The following is a 21,259-nucleotide window of genomic DNA, read 5'->3' as shown; positions in this document are numbered from 1 at the left end:
TGGGCACCCTCCCAGCCGCCCCTCCGTCCATTCCTGGCTGCTCCGGCCGCTCAGGCGGTGCGCAGGGCAGCCCGGCGCGGCGCGGGCGGGCGGTGCGAGGGGCGGGCGCGCGCCGCGGCGCGGAAGGCCCCGTGGGCGGGCAGCGGCGGCACCATGTCGGTGAGCGAGATGTTCGCGGCGCTGCAGGGAGCGCTCGGCCAGGACCAGGACATCCGAGAGGTGCTGGGGCGGCGCGGGCACGGGCACGGGCACGGGCACGGGATGGGGCGGGGCGGTGCCGTGCCTCGGCTGACGGCGCGCTGTGCCCGCAGGAGATCCGGAAGGTGGTGCAGGCGCTGGAGCAGACGGCGCGGGAGATCCTGACGCTGCTGCAGGGCGTGCACCAGGGGCCCGGCTTCCAGCACAGTGAGTTCCGCGGGGAACAGCCGCGGGGCGGGAGCGCCCCTCGGAGCACGCCGGTGCCCTGTCCCGGCGCCCCTTTCCAGGTTCCAGTCTGTCCCGGGCCCTTCGGCGCGGGTTTCCCGGAGGCTGCTGGGAAGAGGAGAGCGCAGTGGGAGGTTTCAAGCCGGACAAGTAGTAAAGCTGTCGTTCAGCATTATGGACGTCGTTCTGTCCCTTTCTCCTCTCCCTAGCGCGGTGCTTTTCTGTCTCGGTGCAGAGCAGCGTGTTCTTTTCCAGGTGTTCACGACCTGGGCTGCTGAGTTGGCTCTTAGGTTTCCTGTTAGTGACTTGCACGTAGGTTGTGTTATCATCACTTGTTAGGCCTTTGATCGATGCCCCTGGCTCATCTCTTCACCCCACACCCCAAAAAGCTGTGGTCCTGAGTGCTGAGGGGGTATTCAGGATGGACTGGGATGGGGGGAACACACTTCAATCTGGTTTATACAAAACAGATTCTCTCTCTGTGTATAAAATCTGCTTAATGCAGCAAAATGTAGAAAGAATTTGCAAGGGCTGAAACAGCAGGACCTGCTCTTGATGTCTGCTTGAGTGACAGCAGGAATTGTTCTGCAGCTTTGGAGGTTTGGGTTGTCATCAGCCAGGTTCCAGGCTTCTCAAGTGTTGGACAGAATGTTTCTGGGCCAGCCCATTTCCTCCAGGCCACAAGAGCAGCTCTGCAGGCCTGGGTGTCAGATCTGCTCTTTCTGCCCCCTCATTTCTCAGCTTACTGGTAAAACTACTGGAATAAACTTAAATATGTCCCTTAAGAGCTGGGCTTTTTCCAGTCAATTAATATCTTGTGAGAAGAAGCAGACATTCTGACTTTGCTGGAAACTCTTGAGAGGAATTTGTGCTGGCCACCCTCCCCAGGTGCTGCTTTACTCCCTTGCAGAGCTGACTGGTTGCTCTCAGCCTGATGAGGTTCCCCAGCACACTGGGGCTGGAGCTGGAGGCCTGGGCTTCCTCTGGCCTCGGAGAGAGTCTGTGTTCAGCAGTGAGCAGCACCACAGGTTTGAGCTGTGCAGGCAAGTGCGAGTTCCATCGGCTGGGAGACCCAGCAGTGCTGGAAATCAGCTGCTGAGTGGTTATTTGCACAAGCTCAATTCTCTAACCTGGGAAAATCCATGGTCATTGTGTGGGTAACAACTTCAGAGTTGTTTTCAAGCATGTAGTTGTAGAGGCCCATGTTCAACTCAGTGTATTTTCACTTGATTTCTAATTCCTGGAGAGAATTGGTCCTGGAACTTGAGGAGTCTGAGAAGAGATTTGGAATAGATTAAAAAAAAAAAAAAAGAACAAAACCAACTAAGAAAATGCAAAACAAAAAAATCAAACCAAAAAACCACAAAGAAATAAAAAAACCAATCAGACAAAAAACCCAAAGCCTCATAATTCTTGCCAAAAAAAAGAATTCATGCTTAATAGGTCAGGAGTTAACTTGTGATAGCAGACCTGTGAATTTGTCATCAATTTCAGCTGTTAGTAAAACCATGGGATAGTTGGGAGTTTGATGGAGGACAGCTTCTCGTACTAGTCAGTGGCTTTTAAAATGCCATCTTGCAGAGGCTTCCCTGGCTGCTTGTCCCAAATGGAGCTGGAGGACTGCTCAGAAAGCCGCGCAGGGCAGCGTGTGCTGCATCCTGCTGTTGCCTGGGAGCAGTCAGGGTGACAGGCGGGGCCTCTGCGGCCTGAGAGCCAAGTGGGTCTTTGCTCTTGTGACTGCAGAACATCAGAGGTGGCACCTGGGGATGTGCGAGGGTAGTTTGAACTTGGGGCTGTGTGTGTGTGTCACTGGGCATTGTCTGAGCCTTTACAGTAAGGATTGTTTCTTTTTGTCACAGGTGCCTCTGGCAGAATCCAAACGCGAATGTGTTCCTTACTCTGTTCCCCCAGCCACGTGATGCTCACCTGACTGAGGCAACCCTGTAGCTCTCAGCGAGCTTCACACAGCTCTTTCATCCTGGCTGCCACATGGAGCACTCTCACATTCTGCTTCCTGAAGCTTTCGCTTTTTCCGTGTCATTCTCCCTCTCTTTTATTTTTTTAAACAGAAATTGTGTGTTACTAACAGAAGTTTTATGATCACACTTGAGTGACTCCTAGTAGGTGTTGTTTGGTAAAAACCATCACAGCTTTCAGATTTAGCTTCTGTGAATAATCCTGGCTTCTGTACATACAGATGCAGGAGAGCCTGTCAGGTTGATCTTTATCCTTCCTTGGGCTGTGACCAGGCTGTGTGAGAGGGCTGCAGGGAAGTTGTGGCTTGAGCCCTTTGGTTGCCCGCTGGCACTGCAGGTGCAGCGGGGCTGTAACTCTGTCGGCGAACGGGAGGTGGCAGTGGCTGCTGCAGGAACAGGAGATCATTTCTCTGCAGAGCTGTAACACACACTGGGCAGGCTGGAACCCAGGCTCTGCAAATACATCGTAAAAAGCAGGAAATGCAGTTTTCTGAAGGGATGTTGCACCTCGTGTAACCAAATTCTGATGGATTAGAAAAAAAAAGGGATAAGTTTTTAATATAGAGAAAGAAAAGTTGCTTTTCCTTTGACTGTGAGAGTTGTCTGGCAGCAGTGCTTGGTGTGTGCTTCCTTTGGGGCCAGCTGCTGTGTGCAGTGCTGTTCTATTGCTTGGGATCTGGCTGTTGCTGGGACATCTTGGCTCAAGTTCAAAACAAAGACCCAGAGCAGATCAGACAGCCTGGAATTCCAGAGTCTTTCTGCTTTACCTCTATGGCTCATGGTGTCACCAGGAATATTTCTCAGATTGATTCCAAGTGTCAGTAGCCTTTCTTGAACAGGAAAGAAGTGTAAATAGTGCTGTCTACACTGGGAAACTTTGTCTACAAACCTCTGCTGCCTGTCAAATGTACATTTCCTGAGTGTATTCATTCCCTGATTGCTGTGCTGTTCCTTTTTCAGTTCCAAAGAAGTGTCAGAAGGCTCGTGAGCACTTTGGTACAGTGAGGACACAGATGGAGTCTCTGAAGACCAAGTTTCCTGCTGATCAGTATTACAGGTGTGCAGAGTCACACAGCCAGACACAGATATATATGGGAATTGCTTGGGCATCATTGCTTTGGAATAATGATGTAAGGGTTGGTGGGCTGAATGCTTCTTTCTCTTTGAAAAGTAAATCGTGGTAGCCAAGTGTGAGATTTTTATCAGCATAGATTAAAAACGCTTTTGCTCAAACACTGTAACTTTCACCAGAAATACTCAGTATTTAATTATTTTTCTGGAAATTTTCTTTAAAAAGAAAAAGGGAAGCTTAAGAAGTTGGTGTTCTGCTGGAGCTGCCCTTGTATCTGGGAGCAGGGCATTTGCTGCTCCATTAATTTCAGTTAAGTTGTTCGGTTTGGGGCGTTCCTGGAAGCTGAGCTCTAAATCTGTCATGAAATGGCTGTTTGGTTCTGCAGACACTAAATGAAGTTGTCACCTTTGTGTTCTGTTGTTGCCAGAAGGGGACAGTGCCTGGCAAGAACATTTCAAAGAACAAGAATCTTGTCAGCTCAGATCTGCTGAGGGAAAGCTCTGGCTGTCTGTGGGCAACACAGCCTGGAAAAGTGTGGGAGCTGAGGAGGTGTGTGAGAGGGGCGAGCAAATGTCAGTGTCTGGTGTGGTAAGCTGGGTTGGAGTTCTGGAGTACCAAGGAGATGTCTTTTAGCTGGTGTCATTTTGATAAACCAAAAATACTGCAAAATGCACGTGTTAAGGCAGGAAACACAGCACACACTTAATGTGTGCTTGTTGCCTAACTCTCCAGTAATAAACATGAATTATTTATACCTTGACCTGGTGTTTCTTCTGCAGGTTTCACGAGCACTGGAGGTTTGTGCTGCAGCGGCTGGTGTTCCTGGCAGCATTCGTAGTCTACTTGGAGTCAGAAACATTAGTGACCCGAGAAGCTGTTGCAGAAATACTTGGGAGTAAGTTAATGTTGTAACCGAAGAGAAAAAGCTTGTGACCTTAGACATTGTAGCTTTCAGAGGTACAGGGAAACAGCAGAACTTCATTTCTTCCTGAGAAATCAGTTCCAGAGTTTATCTGGTATTTGATTTCATTATATAAACAACAGATTCTCAGAAGACGGAAATTGGCAAACCTAATGTTAACAAAAGTATTTATTCATTAGTAAGTTCTTCATCAATGAAGGTCATTCATTCAAAGTATGTAAATGCACCAAAAGCATAACACCAAGATGAGAGCTTGTTTCTCTAACTTCTTGCTTTTGGTATTTAAAAAGTGTGTAAAACAGGTTAAATTCTTGCCATGAAAGAATTCTATCTTCACAGAGCAAAAGATTTGAAAAAAGTAAGGAAAATACATCCTGTATATAGATGTAAATCCAGTTACTCTGTTGGATGTACAGTTGAGGATGTAGAAGATGCTGAATCAAGAGCAGAGAGGCTGTAATTACATCATATACAGGAAAAGGCTGACTTTTATTTTGTAATAGTATTTCATAAATTTGATATTTCAAATTAGCAGCAGTAAACAAATGCAATTTAAGGTGGCTGGGTTTGCTCATGCTCAGCACCATCTCATCACTGCTCTGGTTTTGTCTCAGTTGAAGCTGATCGAGAACGGGGCTTTCACCTGGACATTGAAGATTATCTTTCTGGTGTATTAACTCTGGCCAGTGAGCTGGTAAGAAAGATATGCATGCATGTATTTGGTTTGAAACTGACCTTGAAAACTGAAGTAATGTGTTTTTTAGCTTTCCCGAGTTGTTCCTGGCAGTTATGATACACAACACCTTGATCTGAACTTGTAGCATGATGCTTCTCTGCATGTTCTTCAGTGATACATTTAAGATTTAAACTAGTCATTTGATAGAAAATCCAGAACTATGCTCAACAAAAAGGTAGATCTAAGTACAAATAGTCAGCCAGGAACACGAGTGCTTCATTTGGTACAGTAGCTGATGGGGACCGTGATGTGATGTGGGTGCTGTGCTCTTCGGTGTCTCCTCTCACAGGCCAGGCTGGCAGTGAACAGTGTCACAGCTGGGGACTATTCTCGCCCTCTCCGCATCTCAACCTTTATCAACGAGCTGGATTCTGGCTTCCGCCTCCTCAACCTGAAGAACGACTCCCTGAGGAAACGCTACGATGGCCTGAAATACGACGTCAAGAAAATTGAGGAAGTGGTTTACGACTTGTCGATCAGAGGACTCAATAAGGAGGCAACAGTTGGTGCAGGAGGGGAGAAGTGAAGGGAAGGACGCTCGTTGGAACAGCATCATCGATTACCTCAGATGGTTGCCAATTTAGGAAGTACCTAGAGAAGCCTTCCTACAGTAGTTTAGAAGAACTGCAGCTCAATGCTGCTCTCTATTTTCTTACAAAAGGTGTAGTACAGGTGTTAGATGTTTTGTAAAATCATGTCTAGATTAGGACAGGAGACTGTTTCCAGTGGAATTCCTCTGTCAAACACACGGTGCCGTTCTCTGAACAGCAGCAATAGCAATTCCCATGAGCTGAGATTCCCATGAGTTCTGTAGTGTTGCTTCCCTGCTGTCAGGGAAGTGCTGTGGCTGTCTCTGCTCACACACCCTCAGAGGTGTGTGTATGGCACACAGCTCAGTACAGACACGTGGGATCTTCTAAGAAACACAGTGTGTAAATACTGACCTTTTTTTAAAGATAAGTTTTTTTTTTCCTTTTTTTTTCTTAAATTTTCATCTATGTAAGTTGAACAAAATTGCATAACTGTTTATGAACCAGATCTTAATGGTTTCTGTTAATGTACCCCCTGTAATTGAGAATTTAGTAAAAATACTCCTGAGAATTCCTCTATTGGAACTGGTGTCTTGCACCTCAGCATATTTCTTTTCCCCTCTCTCATATTTTTTTTTCTTTCCACCAAGATTTCAGTTACCAGGAAGAGCAAGGTTTTCTTAGGCACCTGCTTTCCCTGTCTGGTATTTGTTTTACTGGCATGAGTAAATGCAGAGTTTTAAATTATGATTTGCCTTGAGAACTCAGTGTAACCAATTTTTATGTTTTTTTAACTTCCAAGTTTTCTGAATAGAGAAGTGTAAACTGACAAACTGCAGGTGGTGTCTGAGTTGTAACAACCTGTACAGGCCACAACTGTACCTGTACCACGGGATTAAAAACAAAAAAGCACCACAAAACTATAGTTGGTGTAGTAAAATGTTTGTATCTCCAGGAACGGGGAAGTTACTGCTTTCAGGTAAGTAGGTAAGATGTTTGCAAACACCTACAGCCTCTTTCACGTGTGTATGTGGACCGACTCATTCCTCCCCATGTGTTCATTCTCTTCTAAATTACTTTGAGTTTTGCCATTCTCCTGCTTCTGGTGGTGCAGGAGGGTTAAGGAGAACAGCTAACTTAGGAGGAGGAGGAATACTTCAGAGGATGAATGGGAATGGTCAAGTTTATGCGGGGTTTGTTCATTTTGGTTTCTTAGAGAAGATTTACCACTGAGTTGGGGGTTGTTTTGTTTACCGGAAGAAAATGGTTTCTTGGTTATTTTGGCCAATAAAAGCTGTTCTTTGATTATGGCCACTTGGTACCTCTGCCTGTTGTCTGATCATCTGCTGTTATTTGCTGCCCTTGCTGGGAACCTGTTCTGGAATCCCAGCATTTCAGTTCATCCTTCAGCTGTCCTTGGACAATAATGGAGTTCCTCCCCTTGGCTGTAGTTGTTCAGTGGCACTTTTCTAAACACTGCCAAATGCAAAGTCAAGCTGCAAACAGATTTCATAGGCTTTTTTTTAAAATATTTTTTTAACTTTGAGCAATTTCGCCAAGTAAAATAGGAGAGCTGTGGATTTTATCCTTAACAATCCAAGAGGTGGCAAGACTATTTTAAAAGGATCTCATAATCTTTCATGTTTGTCCTCATCCTTTGTATCTTATGTCTCTTAACACAGTGAGATGGCAATATCCCCCTTTCACAGCTGAAGAAAATGAAGGTGTAACTTCCTGAGTCCTGTGGCAATGTAATAGCTTTCAAAGTATTTCTTTGTTCTTGCCCTGTGCCAGTGTTTGCTCATTTCTCAACGCTGTGGCAGTGGGAGGAAGGAAGGAGCTTAAGCTAGTTTTACTGCCCAAACCAGAGATGGAGGGTGAGCCAACACCCTAAGGCTGTGCAGACACAGCTGTGTACTTCAAGGTCACACAGGAAATTTGTGGGAGCAGGAGAATAGAGAAGGGTTACCTGAGCATCAGTTTGGTGTGTCTTAGGCTAGAGGACTCCTGGCATGTGGGACTGGGATGTGAGGCCACGTGTCAGGGCAGCTGCTGGTGAAGGCTTTGTGCTGACTTGCATCCCAGGTGCTCCAGTTGCGTTTGGTCAGGCAGCAGGTCTGCTTCCTGACATGGGATCCTGTGTGCCTAATGCAGCTGTTCACTAGATTCCACATCTGCCAGCTCTTGCTGGTGGGTTCTGAGAGCTGGGGGAGATGAAGCAATGCTGTGCCATGGGTGCAGGTACCGTGGGAGGGACAACTGGAAGAGCAAGGTTCTTACTTAGGGCTTACAGAGGTGCAAGGTTTAGGATCCTTCTAAGGCTCTGTGAAGAGCAAGTGCCCAAGAAAGAGACACTCAGTGTTGTGTTCTTGGAGGGTGTTTAGCAAACAGCTTGTTCTTTCCTGTTCTAAGTCTTGGGAGAGCCTAGCATTGTCCTCTGGAAAAGCACTGTTTGCAAGAGCCAGGCTACACAGCTCATTCCCAGTGTGGGTCTGGAGAAGGGAAAAGAAAACCACTAACTTTCTCCCTAGGCAGCAGCAGGGGAAGATGGGGATGCTTCTGTAGCTTCCTCTGCACCGCAGTAGCCTGTAGGACCTTGTGAACTTTGCAAGGAATCTGCACATTTCTCTGATCCTAACTGGTAAGTTATGTTCCTGTCCCAGAGCTGGGAATAGAGGGAAGAAGGGAAAACCCAGAAGGACTTGAGTAGGGAAGGGGGAGCAGGGAATGGCAGTGGACTGCAGGAGCTTGATGGCTCACGGTGAATCAGATGCACTTGAACTCTAAACAGTTGGTACTGTTTGGACTGCGCAGCGTGTGCTGGCAGCTGGGAGGGGAGTGAGTCAGCGCAGGAGCACTGGAGAGTGACTCAACACCCAGCACGGCTGTTCCCTGAGCCACTTCAGCCTGGGAGTGCTCTCTTGGATTGCCTTATGTATTCACTAACTTGTTTGTTTGGATTTTTCACATCTTGATGTCATTTCTATGTGTTTTCTTTATTTCAGTAAAAAGGGTACTTAAATAGTTGATTAATGGCTCTTTATTTATAGCCCTGTCTGTTGAAGCCCAGATCAATGAAAGTGCTGACCTGGAACAGTTCAGGAAGCAGGGGTGAGCAGGATGTACAATAGACCTTGGGGCTGGCTCTTGAACTGGGCTCTGCCTGCTGGAATTGATTAACTGCAGCCAGCCCAGCCACCTCTTTAAACTGGCACTTGTCAGAGAACACGTTATCACCTCCAGGTTGCCCTTTCCTGGTGCCAGCAAACATCCTTGTGCAGTGAGCTGGATCAAGGAACTGATTTAGCTGAAACAATCTTTATTTTTCAGCAGTGTTTGCTCCTGACGTGGTGCATCCCACAGTCCCCCCTGCATGCTGTGCCAGTGGAAGGAGGCTTCTTCCTCTCCCTTCGGTGTCAGCTTTCAGTATTCTCTGAGCTGTAACACTGTGTGGTAAATGGGTTGATTTTTCTTGCCGTAATTTAACTGCTTCCCATTTTGAGAGGATTGCCAAGGATTTTCTTTCTGAACAAATAATTTGTCTTAATTTCACTGCAAAGTGAGTAAGCTACAGAGCCTCACCCAGGTTTTTCAGCCAGCAAGGTCATTACACACCAAGGCAATTAAGGGGAGCAGAAAGTGAACGTGGATGATGCTGGAGGTCTGTGTGTGGATCCTGACCCATCACCCTTCTACAGTCCATCTTCTCTAGTTCAACTACTGTCACAGGATGCAGCTCTACTAAAGAGAGCTGCACTGGGTGCAGCTCTACTAAAGAGTGTAGTGGTTGTTCAGAGTCTCCTCCCTGCTGAATTCATGGAGTGCTGTGAAATGAGTGGATTTCAAAAGGAAGACTCCGATCTCTTTTGTATCTCCTGTCTGTGTGTTGTGGGTCAGGCATGAGTTAGGTAAGATGAGTATCTCCTTGCAGGCTTCATTGCCTGCTTATTGTCACTTCAAACTGGCACTTTGGTTTGCATTGGTTGGTCAGCACTGGGGAGCTTGCCCTGCCCAAGGAGAACATGGCTGTTTGAAAACCAGCCCTTTCTTGAAAGGAGGAATACTCTCCTTGTCTGAGTGCTTGTTCACCTGCACATTCACCCTCTGGGTGTACAAACACCTATCCTGGGGAAAATGTAAGAGCCTGAGCTCTGCAAAGTGCTCTGCTCCCCTGGAAGTCTTCCCAGGGATGTGACTCTGGCACTGCAAGGGAAGTTCCTGTCCTAGGAGGGAAGAGTTCAAGCCACCTGGGCCTCCACTGCAAACAAATCCTTTGCCTGATTCCATGCAGAGAACCTTTCCTGAGAGGGCTGTTTGCAGGCTGGGTCTTTTCAATTGTAGCTGAGATAATTTCTAGGGATGCAAAGCCTGCACTGGTGGAGATCACATTGGGGCAGTATTTGAGCTGGAAAGTTGGAAATTATTATTATTATGTTAATCCTTGCTAATGGATCTAGAGCCTAATGCCATCTTTTCAACTCTTTCCAGCTGTGTAACTGCTCCCAGTCAAGCCTGGGCACAGACCAGTGCTGGAGGATGCTCTGCCTGTGTTCTGATTGCCCCAAAGTGTTGTTCCATCTCTGCTGAAGAACAGGAACTCTGTTCCTATAACTCAACCTTTCCATCATGTTGTAGAAAGGTTTCCCTTAGGGGATCACCTTCAGCTTCCCTAGGGAGGTGTATTCTTTTCTAATGAGTGCCCTTAGGGCTTGCCTGGAGTTTTTTGACAGTACAGTGTTACTGTAAAAACTTCCTTTTTTCTTCATTGCTTGTACCTGTGTCTGGTCAGACTGCTCCTCTGCAGCAGTATGTGAGAAATAAGGCAGTTCCTTCATCTGCCTGATCAGGAAGACATTTTACTCCTTCATACTCCACTGTAGTGACAGGTCACTTGATGACAGAGAGAGCTTTGAATATTTATCTGATCTCTGGGAGGACAGTTTCCTCTGTTGCTTTCAATTCCAGGTTTTTCCAGTTTCAAGTCAGAGAATGTTAGCCTAGTTCCAGCTAAATCTTACCCAGTTCCCCAGCACACACATAAGAGGAGACATCACAAAATGAGAGTTACTACAGCTGCCTCATCCATGAGCACTGAAGGGATCTTTGACATGGTACTAGAAGATTTAAACTTTTTTTCCCTTTGAACATGTCAGGGACAAGCAAGACTGTGCAAGATTCACCAGAATCTGCTGGGGAAAAAAAAAATATATCTGGGACTTCTGTTGTATTATAAATTCACATGCATCAAAGTCAGGAGAGCTGAGATGAACTCAGAGCTTTTTTCAGGATCTGGGGTGTGCTGAGGTCAATCTCAGTCTCCAATGACAACTCCTTGCTGCCAGACCAAAGCTGGTTTTCCCTCTCAGATATGTTCTTGCTCAAATAGCGGAGACCCACACTGAGCACCCCTTCCCCATCTGCACTTCCTTTAATGACAACCAGGAAAGTACGAGGACACCATAAAGGAGAGGATCTCTATTCACTAAAGCAGAAGTGTCTGCCCTCTGAAGTATTTGCTCTTCATCTCTACATGTTTTCTTCAGGCTTTCCCATCCAGCCTCGTGAATCATAAAGGAGCTATTCCTTCTTTCCTTGGGACCTGAGCTCATAGAGGGCTCTTAGTCCAGTGTTTTGTCGTCTTGAGTGTCTGCCTTCAGAACTCAAAACTACATGGACTCTAAAAATAAAGACTGTCTTTTGTTGTTTTCCTGGTAAATGACCAGTAAGGCTTATACAAAACCCTTTTTAAAGGTCATTTATGAGTTCTGGTAAATCAAGGGAGTAACCAAAGGTTTTTTTTTTCTCTGACAAGGGGTAGTTCCAGAAAGGTCTGCTTGTATTACTTGGATAAGTTCAGTGGGCAGGAGTCTTGAAAAGTAATGTTAGTATTGTCAGTCATGACAATGAAAGGCATAAAAATATTACAGAGACCTAGGACGGCCAGCTTGGAACAAATAATTGCTTTCTTGGCTTGCAGACAACCCTGTTCCAAGTACCCGAGGTTATAATAGCATTTTGTCAGTTTGTTAATCAGAAATGGAAAAATACAGCACAACTAATCTCCATGGCTGCCAAGTAAGATGTGTACATGTGATATTGAAAGACCTGGAACTTCCCAGGAGAGGGATCATCTAGTTCAGAAGGGTGCCTGAGGATTATGGAAATCTACTGCCTTGTCAGTGTACTGGCACTCTTGCCCTTCCTGTGCTGCCTCACCCCACACCACAGGCAACTCACAGGATTGCTCCCTGCTCATGTCCCCTTTCAACACCTGTAATTTGCAGGCAGGTGAGCAGCTGCACACACCGGGTCCATAAAAGTAGCTGGAAGTGTGTTGGAAGCACAACCTCTGTGCAGTCTGACAGGTTCAGCTATCCCACTGGTGCTTCCCATAGCTGTCCCAGATCAAAGGGCTTGTACTTACTGTTCTTGGCCACAGGTTCTTTAGAACAGGGCTACAGCACCAAGTACATGTCCTGCTCATAACTCAATACCCGGTGATTATTCATGGACCTTCTTCTGGGTTCAGAGGAAATAGGCCATGATTACAGGAGCCTGGCAGGCAGGTGCTTCCTGTGATACCTAGAAAAACCCCGGCTCTGACAAATTGAACAATCAGCTAAACATAAGATTGATGCTAAATATCAGATCTTTTACATACTTATTGTTCTCTAACCTTTTTGAACAGCCAGGCTGGCTGAAGGTATCTTAATTTAAAGATATGACTGTACAAATGGTCTACTAGTGGTTTCAAGCATGAACTGAGGTGGAGAAAATCACTGTGCTGGAAAGTAATTGAAAACTTTCCAGCAAGCAGCAGTTTTGTGGCCGTGAAAGCCACTCACTGTTTGGATAAATTGGGCTGTTACTGTACTTATGCCTTCTCTTGTCAGAGGTGCCCCAGAGAAATGAAGAGAAGTTGGCTGTGCCATTGTGGTCTAGGGAGAGAAGACAAAGGTGCTACAAGCTGTTGCTTTTTGCATGTGAGGTGAATAGGGCTTGAAGGCTCATAAATGAGATCTGTCACAACAGCGTAAGAGAAATCTTCCTCTAGCAGCTGCTCTGCTCAGGCATCTATCTCTGTGAAAAACAAATGGCAAACTAAAAGCAATGCCTCATGCTCTTCGCTGGCTGCTCAGTGCATATTTTGGGGGAACAGTTTATTGTCTAGTGATTAGAAAGAGCTGGAGGGAATTCCAGCTCACCTGAGGGAGCCAGGCTGCTGCCCTGGCAATCACTTTGACAGCTATTGCTCGCTACAGAGCTCAGCTGTGTGCAGCCACGCTCATGTCTTGGGTACCCTCCAGATGATGCAAATCCTCCCATTTCCTCAAGGACAAGATGCAGCACTAAAATGCTGGATGGTGCAGAACAAGAGAAGATACAGCCAGTAGGCACACATCAGTGGTGTCTGCCGCAGTGCCTGGAGCAGTGCAACAAGCCCTGGCAGCTGTGGCCAGAAGACAAAGCACTGGGCAAGTTTGAGGCTTGCTCAGATGCTGGGTCAGTGGTGACTTTACAAGACTAGGGCTACCTTTGTGAAGATGTCTTCTGTTTGCCTTCATTGGTGACCTTTGATACTGGTTGATCTCTGGAGAAATACATAAATGTGCTTATGTGAATACTCCTGAGAAATAAATGCCTGTAACAAAAATATTTTGTTGGTAGTGAATAATACTGATTGGCTTTGTCTTTACCCTGTGGGCCTAAAAGAACATTTACAGGCTGTCCTCCCAGATCCCTGGACCAAAATTTAGGCTCCTTTAGTTTAGCCTCCAGGCTGAAATCTGGCCTTTGCTGTGGAAGTCGTAGCATGACATTTTGCAAAGCAGCGGTCAGTGTTAATGTCAGGCTGAAAAGGTTAAACCCTGTTTGCTTTTTTACCATTGTTCAGCTTCGAGTCATTTCCCTGCTGAGCAACTGAGAGAGGCTGGACCTTATGGGGCAGTTATTTGTGGCCTCAGTTTTGGCTCCAGAGCAAAAGGGTTTGTGCCAATCTGTTACTGTCTAGTGAGAATTTGAGTAGCAGGTTTGTACCATTCACCCAGTCTCATCTGGAGTAGCCCTGAATTCTGTTCAGGGGATCCTCAGAGCAGATGTAGGCACATTGCTCATCTGAATGCCACCCATATGAAGTGAAACACATACTTCATAATACAAATATTAAAAAATATCCACCTAAAGTAATTGAAACATAATTATTAAAACATTTTATGTTACTCTACAGTACAATGTAAATTGTTCTTTCAATTAAATTTTGAAATACACTAGATTACATAATTTGAATAATTGCAAACTCTTAAATTCACTATCAGTGGTAGCAGAGCTGTATTTACATATACTTCTGAGATATTTCAGATGCAGCATTATGTTACAGTCCCTAAGTCAGTTAAATAACAGACTCTCACTGGGAGTGTGCTGCTCTTCCAGAGACATATGTGGGGTTTATGTGTTTGCTCTTTTTGCTCTTTTTTTTTTTTTTTTTTTTTTTTTTTTTTCTGTGTGCATGCAGCTGAATCTGAGCAAATTGATACCTACTTGGTTTGGATTAAAGATGAAAGGCCTTTCTTTTTAAACAAGTGTTTTGAGTGAATATACAGAGGTGAATAATGAAACACAGTCCTTAGGAGTTGTGGTGGAAAACAATTTTTTCCAGCTTTCATTCTCTGTTGCATAATACTGCACCTAGTGTTGCTGAATACCTGGACTTTACCTAATGCTGATGAAATACAGTCAATAGTAGAAACCTCTCTCATTGTCAAGACTGGCTTTCAACACGATCCATGCAATGGCAAGCATCATACATCATTCTCCTGCAGTGCAACATTAACAAGTTAAATTATTATCCTTCGGTGATCTCCTCGAGTGGAGCCCATCTGTGTATGTACATGAGCCACAAACTATTGTGAGTCCAGAGGTTGGAGTTCAGCACCAGGCTGTGGCATTTGCTTCCAGTGCTAGTAAGAGTCTTTGGGGACCAGGCTCCTCCCTGTGTTGTCCATGGAGCAAGTTCAGGCCAGTGGGGCTCTTGAGGTCTTTGCAAGCGGCAGTGGTCAAGCCAAGCCTGCCCGTGCAGGACTCAGGGCCTGGTGTGAGGAGTGCTGATCATGATGTTGGGCAGCGCGTTCCGCCGCTTCTTCCAGGAGCCCAGCTCCCTGGAGTAGCGCCTGATCTGCCTGAACCAGTGGTGAGTCCGTGCCCGGTCGCTGTCCCGGAACACAAACGCCTCCCGCCTGATCTCAATGAGTTCGAAGGTGTCGTCGCAGTCAGGATCAGTGGAGACGATGCAATTACTCAGCCTCAAGGGCTCCCTGAGCAAATGGAACTTCCCATTATTTTTGTCCCTGATGAGTACCAGCACTGCATCCTTCACAGGCCCTGGCTCAGCTGATTCCAGGCTGGACTCAGACACGCGCTTCATGTTCACCAGGAGGAGGACCTGCATGTTCTGGAACTTCAGGGTCTTGCTGCCTTTCTTCACCCACTGGCCATCGGGGGGCTGGGCCAGCTGCAGAGACCCCTCCATCACGAACCGCGTTTCCTCCCGCAGCCAACCGACAGTTTTGAGGGCAGTTTCTCTCATCTCGATGTTGATGACTTCCCTCTTCTTCTTGCTGTCCTGGCGAAAGGATCGGAGGGTCCACGTGTTCCCCTCCTGCTTGGTTTTCATGTTGATGTGCTCCAGGTGGGACTCGATGCGGCTCTTGGCCTCCCGCAGGCTGCCGTGGTCTGGGTGGTACTCGGTGGTGGCCTTGATGATTCTGCTGAGCAGCAGGGGGTACTTGGTGACCCTTTGCAAAGGGGCCATCAGGAAGGACCTCAAGTTCATCCGCCGCAGTGCTGTGTTGTCATTCTGGGAGACATTGAGGAATATTCTGCAGGGATTTAAGAAGACAGGATGAAATGCTGGTTGTTCTGCTAGCAGATGCTACAATCCTCCATGCAAATGAACAGCATGGTGCTGACAGCTGCTGGGCACTGCAGCCCCCCCATTTTTAGCAACCTTGTGAATTCTGTCTTATTAAAGACTAACAACCATTTCTGCAGCTGTGCTCAGCTGCAGAATCCTGATGAGGTGCCTGGGACACTTGCACATAACATCCTAACAGTCTTCTATTAAATCATAAAATAGGAAGGGTGTGATCTTTCTCTGGTACCTACTGACGTAAACATGAGGCAGACACATCAGTTTATATCAGATTGCATTAACTTGTAATGCCTTTCATCATTAGATTACAAAGCATATTAAACAAGAATTTGGCTGAGCAGTGGAAAGAGAAATGACTTGCCCGACATTGCCCAACAGACCAAGGCTAGGAATGGGAACTAAATTCCAGTCATGTGTGCCACAAAGTGGCTTTCTGCAGTGGAAATCCAACCTGGGCTCCAGCACAGGGACTGAGAGCTGATCTCAGCTGAGTATTATTTGGTGACAGTTCAGTGCAGTGGTCACTGCTAGCAGATACTGCTAGCATAAAACACAGAGTACAGCTGGGGTCCAGCTGGTTGATACCAGCGGAGATACCAAGGATTGAATATTTTTTGAGAATAAATGACTGTCCTCACCCCAAGAGGGAGCAGCAATAACTGAAGAACACTAGCATCAGACTTTGATCTAGATGGGCTGACAAAGGCTTCACCCTCAGCCTGCTGCCTTTCTGTCCCCAAAGCCTGGATGAATATGCTCATCCTCTTTCTCACCTGAGCAACTCCTTCTCCTTCTCCAGAGCGTTGAGCATATTCACAGAGGAGGACTGCTGAAGACAGTATGTCTGAAAGGCTGGCAGCATGTTCACAAATTCCAGGAATATTTCTCCGATGCACACGGTCATCAGGTCATCATCTCCCTGCAAGTATGCAATAGGGCCCTGCTCAGTTAGCGCAGGAGAGGCCCAGCCACGGGGCCTGCCTTCAGTCCTATCAGCATGAACTGCTGCAGGATCAGCTGAGCACCAGACCAAAGCTGGAGCTGGGCTCACCCTTCCCAGTCGAAAGGCAGTTCTTGCAGGTCTGGGGGGAGTCAGTGCCTGGGGAGGGGAAGGAAAGCTGGTCTAACTGCTTGCTCTTCCACATGCAAAGAGCTGTCTGCTCTCCTCCTGTGGGCTCAGCCAGCTCATCAGAGCAAGGGCTTGAAGGCCAGACTGAGCTTCTTAGTCAAGAAGGTGTATTGTGTCCATGCTGGTGGGGCAGGAAAGCTTGTTATACAAGGCAGGGTGCATCAGTAGAAGCGGCCATACACAGCTGTAGAGCAGGGAGCAGCCTGCACTGCCTGGCCCCACAGACAGCCTAGAGCCAAGCTGCAGTGAACTGCAAGCCAAGGCAAACACAGCCAAGCCAACATGAAGCCAGCCAGCTCAGACCTGGAAGAGCACAGCCTGAGAGACAGAGCAAGCTGAGCTCTGTGCCCTCATGGTAACATTCTTACCAGGATCCAACCCAACTGGCCTAAAACTAACTTTGATAATGGGACCATTAAGACCTATTAATGGGATAAATGAGCAAGACTGATGATGTCAGTGGCATCGCCACAGCACAGTGAGTCCAACACCCGTGACCTGGCACAGACCTCCTGATATCAGAATAGCTGAGAGAGCAAGGGACTAGACAGCTGATAGCTGACCATAACCCAGGAGTCCCACCTCCTGTTCCTCTGCTCCACCTATGCTGCCCGCATAATACAAAACTTATTCCAGTCTGCCCAGTCCAGTCCCTTTAGAGGGCAGAGGCAACATCATACCTGATCAAAGGCCTGATCAATCTCTTCTTGAAGTATCTCCAGGAAGTTCTCATTGAGGTCAATGAGCTCCTGGATGTTGCTGAAGATGCCCTGGAGCTGCTCCTGGCTCAGCAGCCCAGCTGCCTGCATGGGGAGGTAGAACTCCTCTTTGATGATGCGTAGGTCCTCTCCATAGCTGGCCTCCGTGTTGACAAACTCCAGCACAGACTCCTTGCGCTCCGTCCTGCGCTTGCGGCACTTCTCGCAGAGATCAGCCCGCCTCTGGTTGCAGTTCTGAACATCTGTCTCCACCGGGAGGTCCCTTTCTCCACAGTCGGTGCAGGGTCGGTGGGCTTCCCAGGCCTGCAGGGAGCTCATTGTTTCAGATGCCCGGTTCCTCCACTTCCTGGCTGGCATCTGGCCAATGCCACTATCTGCCCTCTCCACGTCCGCTGACTTGGTCCGGGTGGCCGCAGTGGGATCCAGGTCATCCCGGGCATCATTCACACCAACAATCCCGCTGTCCGTGCTCAGACTGCTGACGTTGCTCCAGTGACGTCTGGAGCGGAGGGAGCCCCGTGGGGTGCGTCGGGTCTCATCAAAGCTGCCACCATGGCCAAGGTTGGCTTTTGCTACCACTGGACCTGAGAACAGACACAAATCATTACAGGCACTGCCAGCTGCACAGAGCTCACCCAAGGAACTCGTGCTGGCACAGCCATGAATGGCAGGAACCCTGGGGGGACAGGCTGGTTCTGGTGAAGCAGGGCTGTAAGCTGCCTCCCCTGTTTTGCTGCTGAGACTGGTGGGAGTCAGAAGTAAACAACTCCCAGGTGAAGTCTGGGATCTGTTATCTCTCCACTGCCCATACCTGTGAACTCATCTGGGCTGCCTCTTCCCCTGCCATCTACGAGTCAGGGACAGAGCAGAGCAGATCCTGATTTCCTGCACACCTGGGTACAACTCAGGATGCTTCCTTCCCCTAGTTTATAGAGTTACTCCACATTTACAGCAGCACAGCAGGGTGCAGCATCTAGCCCATAAGCCCCCGAGTGTGCAGTGTGTGTACCACAGTCTCGCTCCTGCCGGCGCTTCTGTGCGTGCTGCCGCGCTGCAGCCGCGATCTTCAGCTCCAGCTGCTTCCTCTTCACCGAGTCCGTCGGCATCGGGTCACTGAAGTGCGGCCGCAGTCGGCACTCCCGCTGGGCCTTGGCACCATCCGTGCTCTCATGGACAATGTCAGAGCTGGATCGGCGACAGACAGGACTGGGAGTCTGCAAGAAAGGCAAGAAAGGGTTTGGAGCAAAGCTGAGGTCAAAGTAGCACCTGGTTTTGCAGGCACTGGACTCAGTTGCCAAAGGAGGGAAAAGGAAACTCATGAGTCGTGGGATGGTAAATGTAGTTCTGCTACATGATGATTAAGAAATCTGTCCCCCTGAGTCCCTCTGTCTTGCTCAGCCCTAACAAGTTAAGGACCCCTCTCCCTTTGCTGTTGTATAGCTCTGAGTACAGCAGCTCTGAGGTGGCTGGATCATGGCTGTCAAATAACCATGAAGAAGTCAACAGCACAGCCCTGGCTCTGTGTGCTCAGCGACCTGAGTTCACCTGCAGCTGCTCTGTGAAGGTTTCGGCACTGCAGGGCCAGGAAGTCCAGCCTCTGTGCCCCACCTGCACCAGCAGCTTGCCCAAGGGGGCACTAGGAGGGAATCTGTCTGAACCCCCAGACACACTGGAAGCCATGAAGGGGTTATTGCTGAATTCCCCACATGAAATGCAGCAGCACATAGGCAGAGGCAAAAAACTCATTCCTGTTTCACTGAGTGTAATAAAAAAGCTTTTAATGCTTCTGACAGCATTTAATCACTCAAGGGAGTTTCCCAGATTGCCATCTCCCAGCCTGCCCAGTTCCTACAATGAAGGGATCCTTCAGAGCTTCTAACAAGGAAAAAACCCTAAACACATGCATGAGAGGGGAATTCCTCTCCCTTACATTCCCTGCAGGTGGAGTGTCACTGGATGTCTCATTGCTTGGCTTATCCTCCCAGGTCTCTGTTGCCATGGACATCGCTGTGGGCTGCTGGCTGTCCTCCAGAGGTGGGAGATCAGCTTCCCTCAGATCACACCGCCCCTTGGAGGGGGATTTGGCAGCAGTCTCGGCATTGCAGCTGCAAGGGAAGAAGCAGACTCCATTGAACATCACGGATGCAGTTCTCCCACCATTCCTGACACAGATGAGACTGTGCAGAGAGAGCCCAGGTTCAAACAATGATCTGCAACAGTTGAGGAAAAGTGCAGGCAGGGATCATGACTGGTCAGCATGGACGGCTGTGCTTGTGTTTCAGGGGCTCTAAGCACTGCTCAGTTAAGACATTGCAAATTGGGTAACTGCACTCGTGCCAACATCAGTCTGGGTTATCAAGTCTTGGCTGTTCACAGGGCATTTTTGTGTCCATAAAACATGAGGTGCTCCACAGGGACCACAAACACTCCTTTCTAAGTAGGCCACATCCATATTTGCTGCTATTTAAGGAGATGCTGCCAACACAGAAACCATATTGCTCATCTGGAAGAAAATCACCTGCTATAAACCATAATACTTTGAAGGGATTAGAGGATTAAAGGAGTATTCCCTCTGCTTTTCATCTCATATGATCCCAAGCCCACTGAAGTCACTGGAAAGATACTATCTGTTTTCAGCGAACTCATGATCAGGCCTTTTGGTGCACTTGAGACCTGAAAAGACTGGCAGTGTCTGTTGCTCTCACTTGGCAGCTCTGGGATGCCCTCATTCACGGCTGCCCAGTGCTAATAAGGGTCTGGCCTGGCTGATACAGGCAGCCTGTCCAACCCCACGTTCCCCCCTCTGTAGACAGCATCCCTCTCCAGACAGACACAGTCTGCTGCAAAACCAATGACTTGACAGAGTAGTTGACAGGCTGTTGTTTGTGATACTATTTGTGATACATTTTTTTTAACAGGCTCTCTAAGACATCTTATTTCCATGCATAATGAAGCCTGTTGGGAAGAATATAATTTTTTTTTTTTTATTTTGGGTTTACTTAATTTTTATGGACTTGGATTCCTTTAAAAAGGAAGATTGTGAGGACTGAACATGGATGCTTGTATATACAGGAAGCCAGTGTCTGGAACATATTTCAGGTTCTGCATGTATTTTATGCTTAACAAAAATCTCCTATGAGAAAAATCTGCTTCTTCTTAAAGGCTTCACTTGTGAACTTATGCTGGTAGGTCACACTGCTAATGTGCAATTCCAACAGTGTCAGCTACAAGCAAACACACGAGACAGATGGGCATTCTCCTTGCAGTGAATGACTGTTGGCTCCAGTAACATACCATCAGCCAATACTAAAATGACTGAAGAGGGAACAAATCTCCCAGAACACAAACTGGCTCTCTTGTCAGGCCAGAAAAGTTGGTTTGCATCTCTTCAGCCGATGCTTTTTCATCTTTCTCCATTTATGTTTCCAGGTCCCTGCTGACACAACCAGTTAAAAAGAGTTTAGCTATGGCTACGTGACAATGGCAACAGTGCCAACAGCAGGCTCCTGGCATTTGCTTTTTGCTGTCCCACTCCAGGTCTCTACTCTCCAGCCTGTAGAAAGGGTATACCAACATCACTGCTGGCACAGAGCAGTCTGTGGCACTTACAAGGCAGCAGTAAGAGCAGCACAGGCACACAGCAAGGCTGCAGCCCCCCATGGTACCGGCCTGGCCTGGTCTGGCTTGAGAGGTTCCTGTCTCCTTCCTCCCACCTGTCCCCAACCATGCTTGGGGTACCCCTCCTTAAGTGTGTGTAACTGTCTGTGTGGCCATGATCTAAAATCAGTCTTGAAATTATATGGGTTTAAAACCCCTCCCTCATG

At 47.6% G+C, this 21,259-nt stretch overlaps 2 protein-coding genes across 35 annotated transcripts in view; one reads left to right on the top strand and one right to left on the bottom strand.

The window, feature by feature from the left end:
- Positions 1-85: 85 nt before the first annotated feature.
- On the top strand, positions 86-6,579 carry TSN (translin). Its single transcript, XM_068195414.1, has 6 exons — positions 86-219; positions 312-405; positions 3,360-3,456; positions 4,251-4,366; positions 5,008-5,087; positions 5,419-6,579. The coding sequence occupies exons 1-6, from the start codon at positions 154-156 to the stop codon at positions 5,653-5,655; spliced, it is 690 nt and encodes a 229-aa protein (XP_068051515.1). The 5' UTR covers positions 86-153; the 3' UTR covers positions 5,656-6,579.
- Positions 1,588-21,259, bottom strand: part of LOC137476924 (uncharacterized) — a 57,646-nt gene continuing 37,974 nt past the window's right edge. For 7 of the 34 annotated variants that reach the window (XR_011000719.1, XR_011000723.1, XR_011000722.1 and 4 more), the window contains 8 exons: positions 19,366-19,540; positions 18,445-18,649; positions 17,397-18,019; positions 16,361-16,506; positions 14,373-15,534; positions 13,704-13,837; positions 12,865-13,301; positions 6,915-8,287 (listed from right to left, as the gene is read on the bottom strand). Coding sequence is in view for 1 of the 34 variants with exons in the window: in XM_068195392.1 (XP_068051493.1) it covers positions 14,739-15,534; positions 16,361-16,506; positions 17,397-18,019; positions 18,445-18,649; positions 19,366-19,540 (1,945 nt within the window). In the remaining 33 variants the exon portion in view is untranslated. The other 27 variants (XR_011000692.1, XR_011000693.1, XR_011000697.1 and 24 more) reach the window with 27 other exon arrangements.

The sequence above is a fragment of the Anomalospiza imberbis genome, chromosome 7, assembly GCF_031753505.1.
Source record: "Anomalospiza imberbis isolate Cuckoo-Finch-1a 21T00152 chromosome 7, ASM3175350v1, whole genome shotgun sequence".
Taxonomy (NCBI): Eukaryota; Metazoa; Chordata; class Aves; order Passeriformes; family Viduidae; genus Anomalospiza; species Anomalospiza imberbis.
This window is presented reverse-complemented; position numbering and strand designations above follow the sequence as displayed.

What these genes read in the sequence shown, in the direction of transcription:
- TSN (XM_068195414.1), top strand. Translation starts at nt 154, where the DNA reads ATGTCGGTGAGCGAGATGTTCGCGGCGCTGCAGGGAGCGCTCGGCCAG. An exon ending in AGGACCAGGACATCCGAGAG is followed by an intron (nt 220 to 311) that starts GTGCTGGGGCGG and finishes CTGTGCCCGCAG; the next exon opens with GAGATCCGGAAGGTGGTGCA. An exon ending in TAACTCTGGCCAGTGAGCTG is followed by an intron (nt 5,088 to 5,418) that starts GTAAGAAAGATA and finishes CTCCTCTCACAG; the next exon opens with GCCAGGCTGGCAGTGAACAG.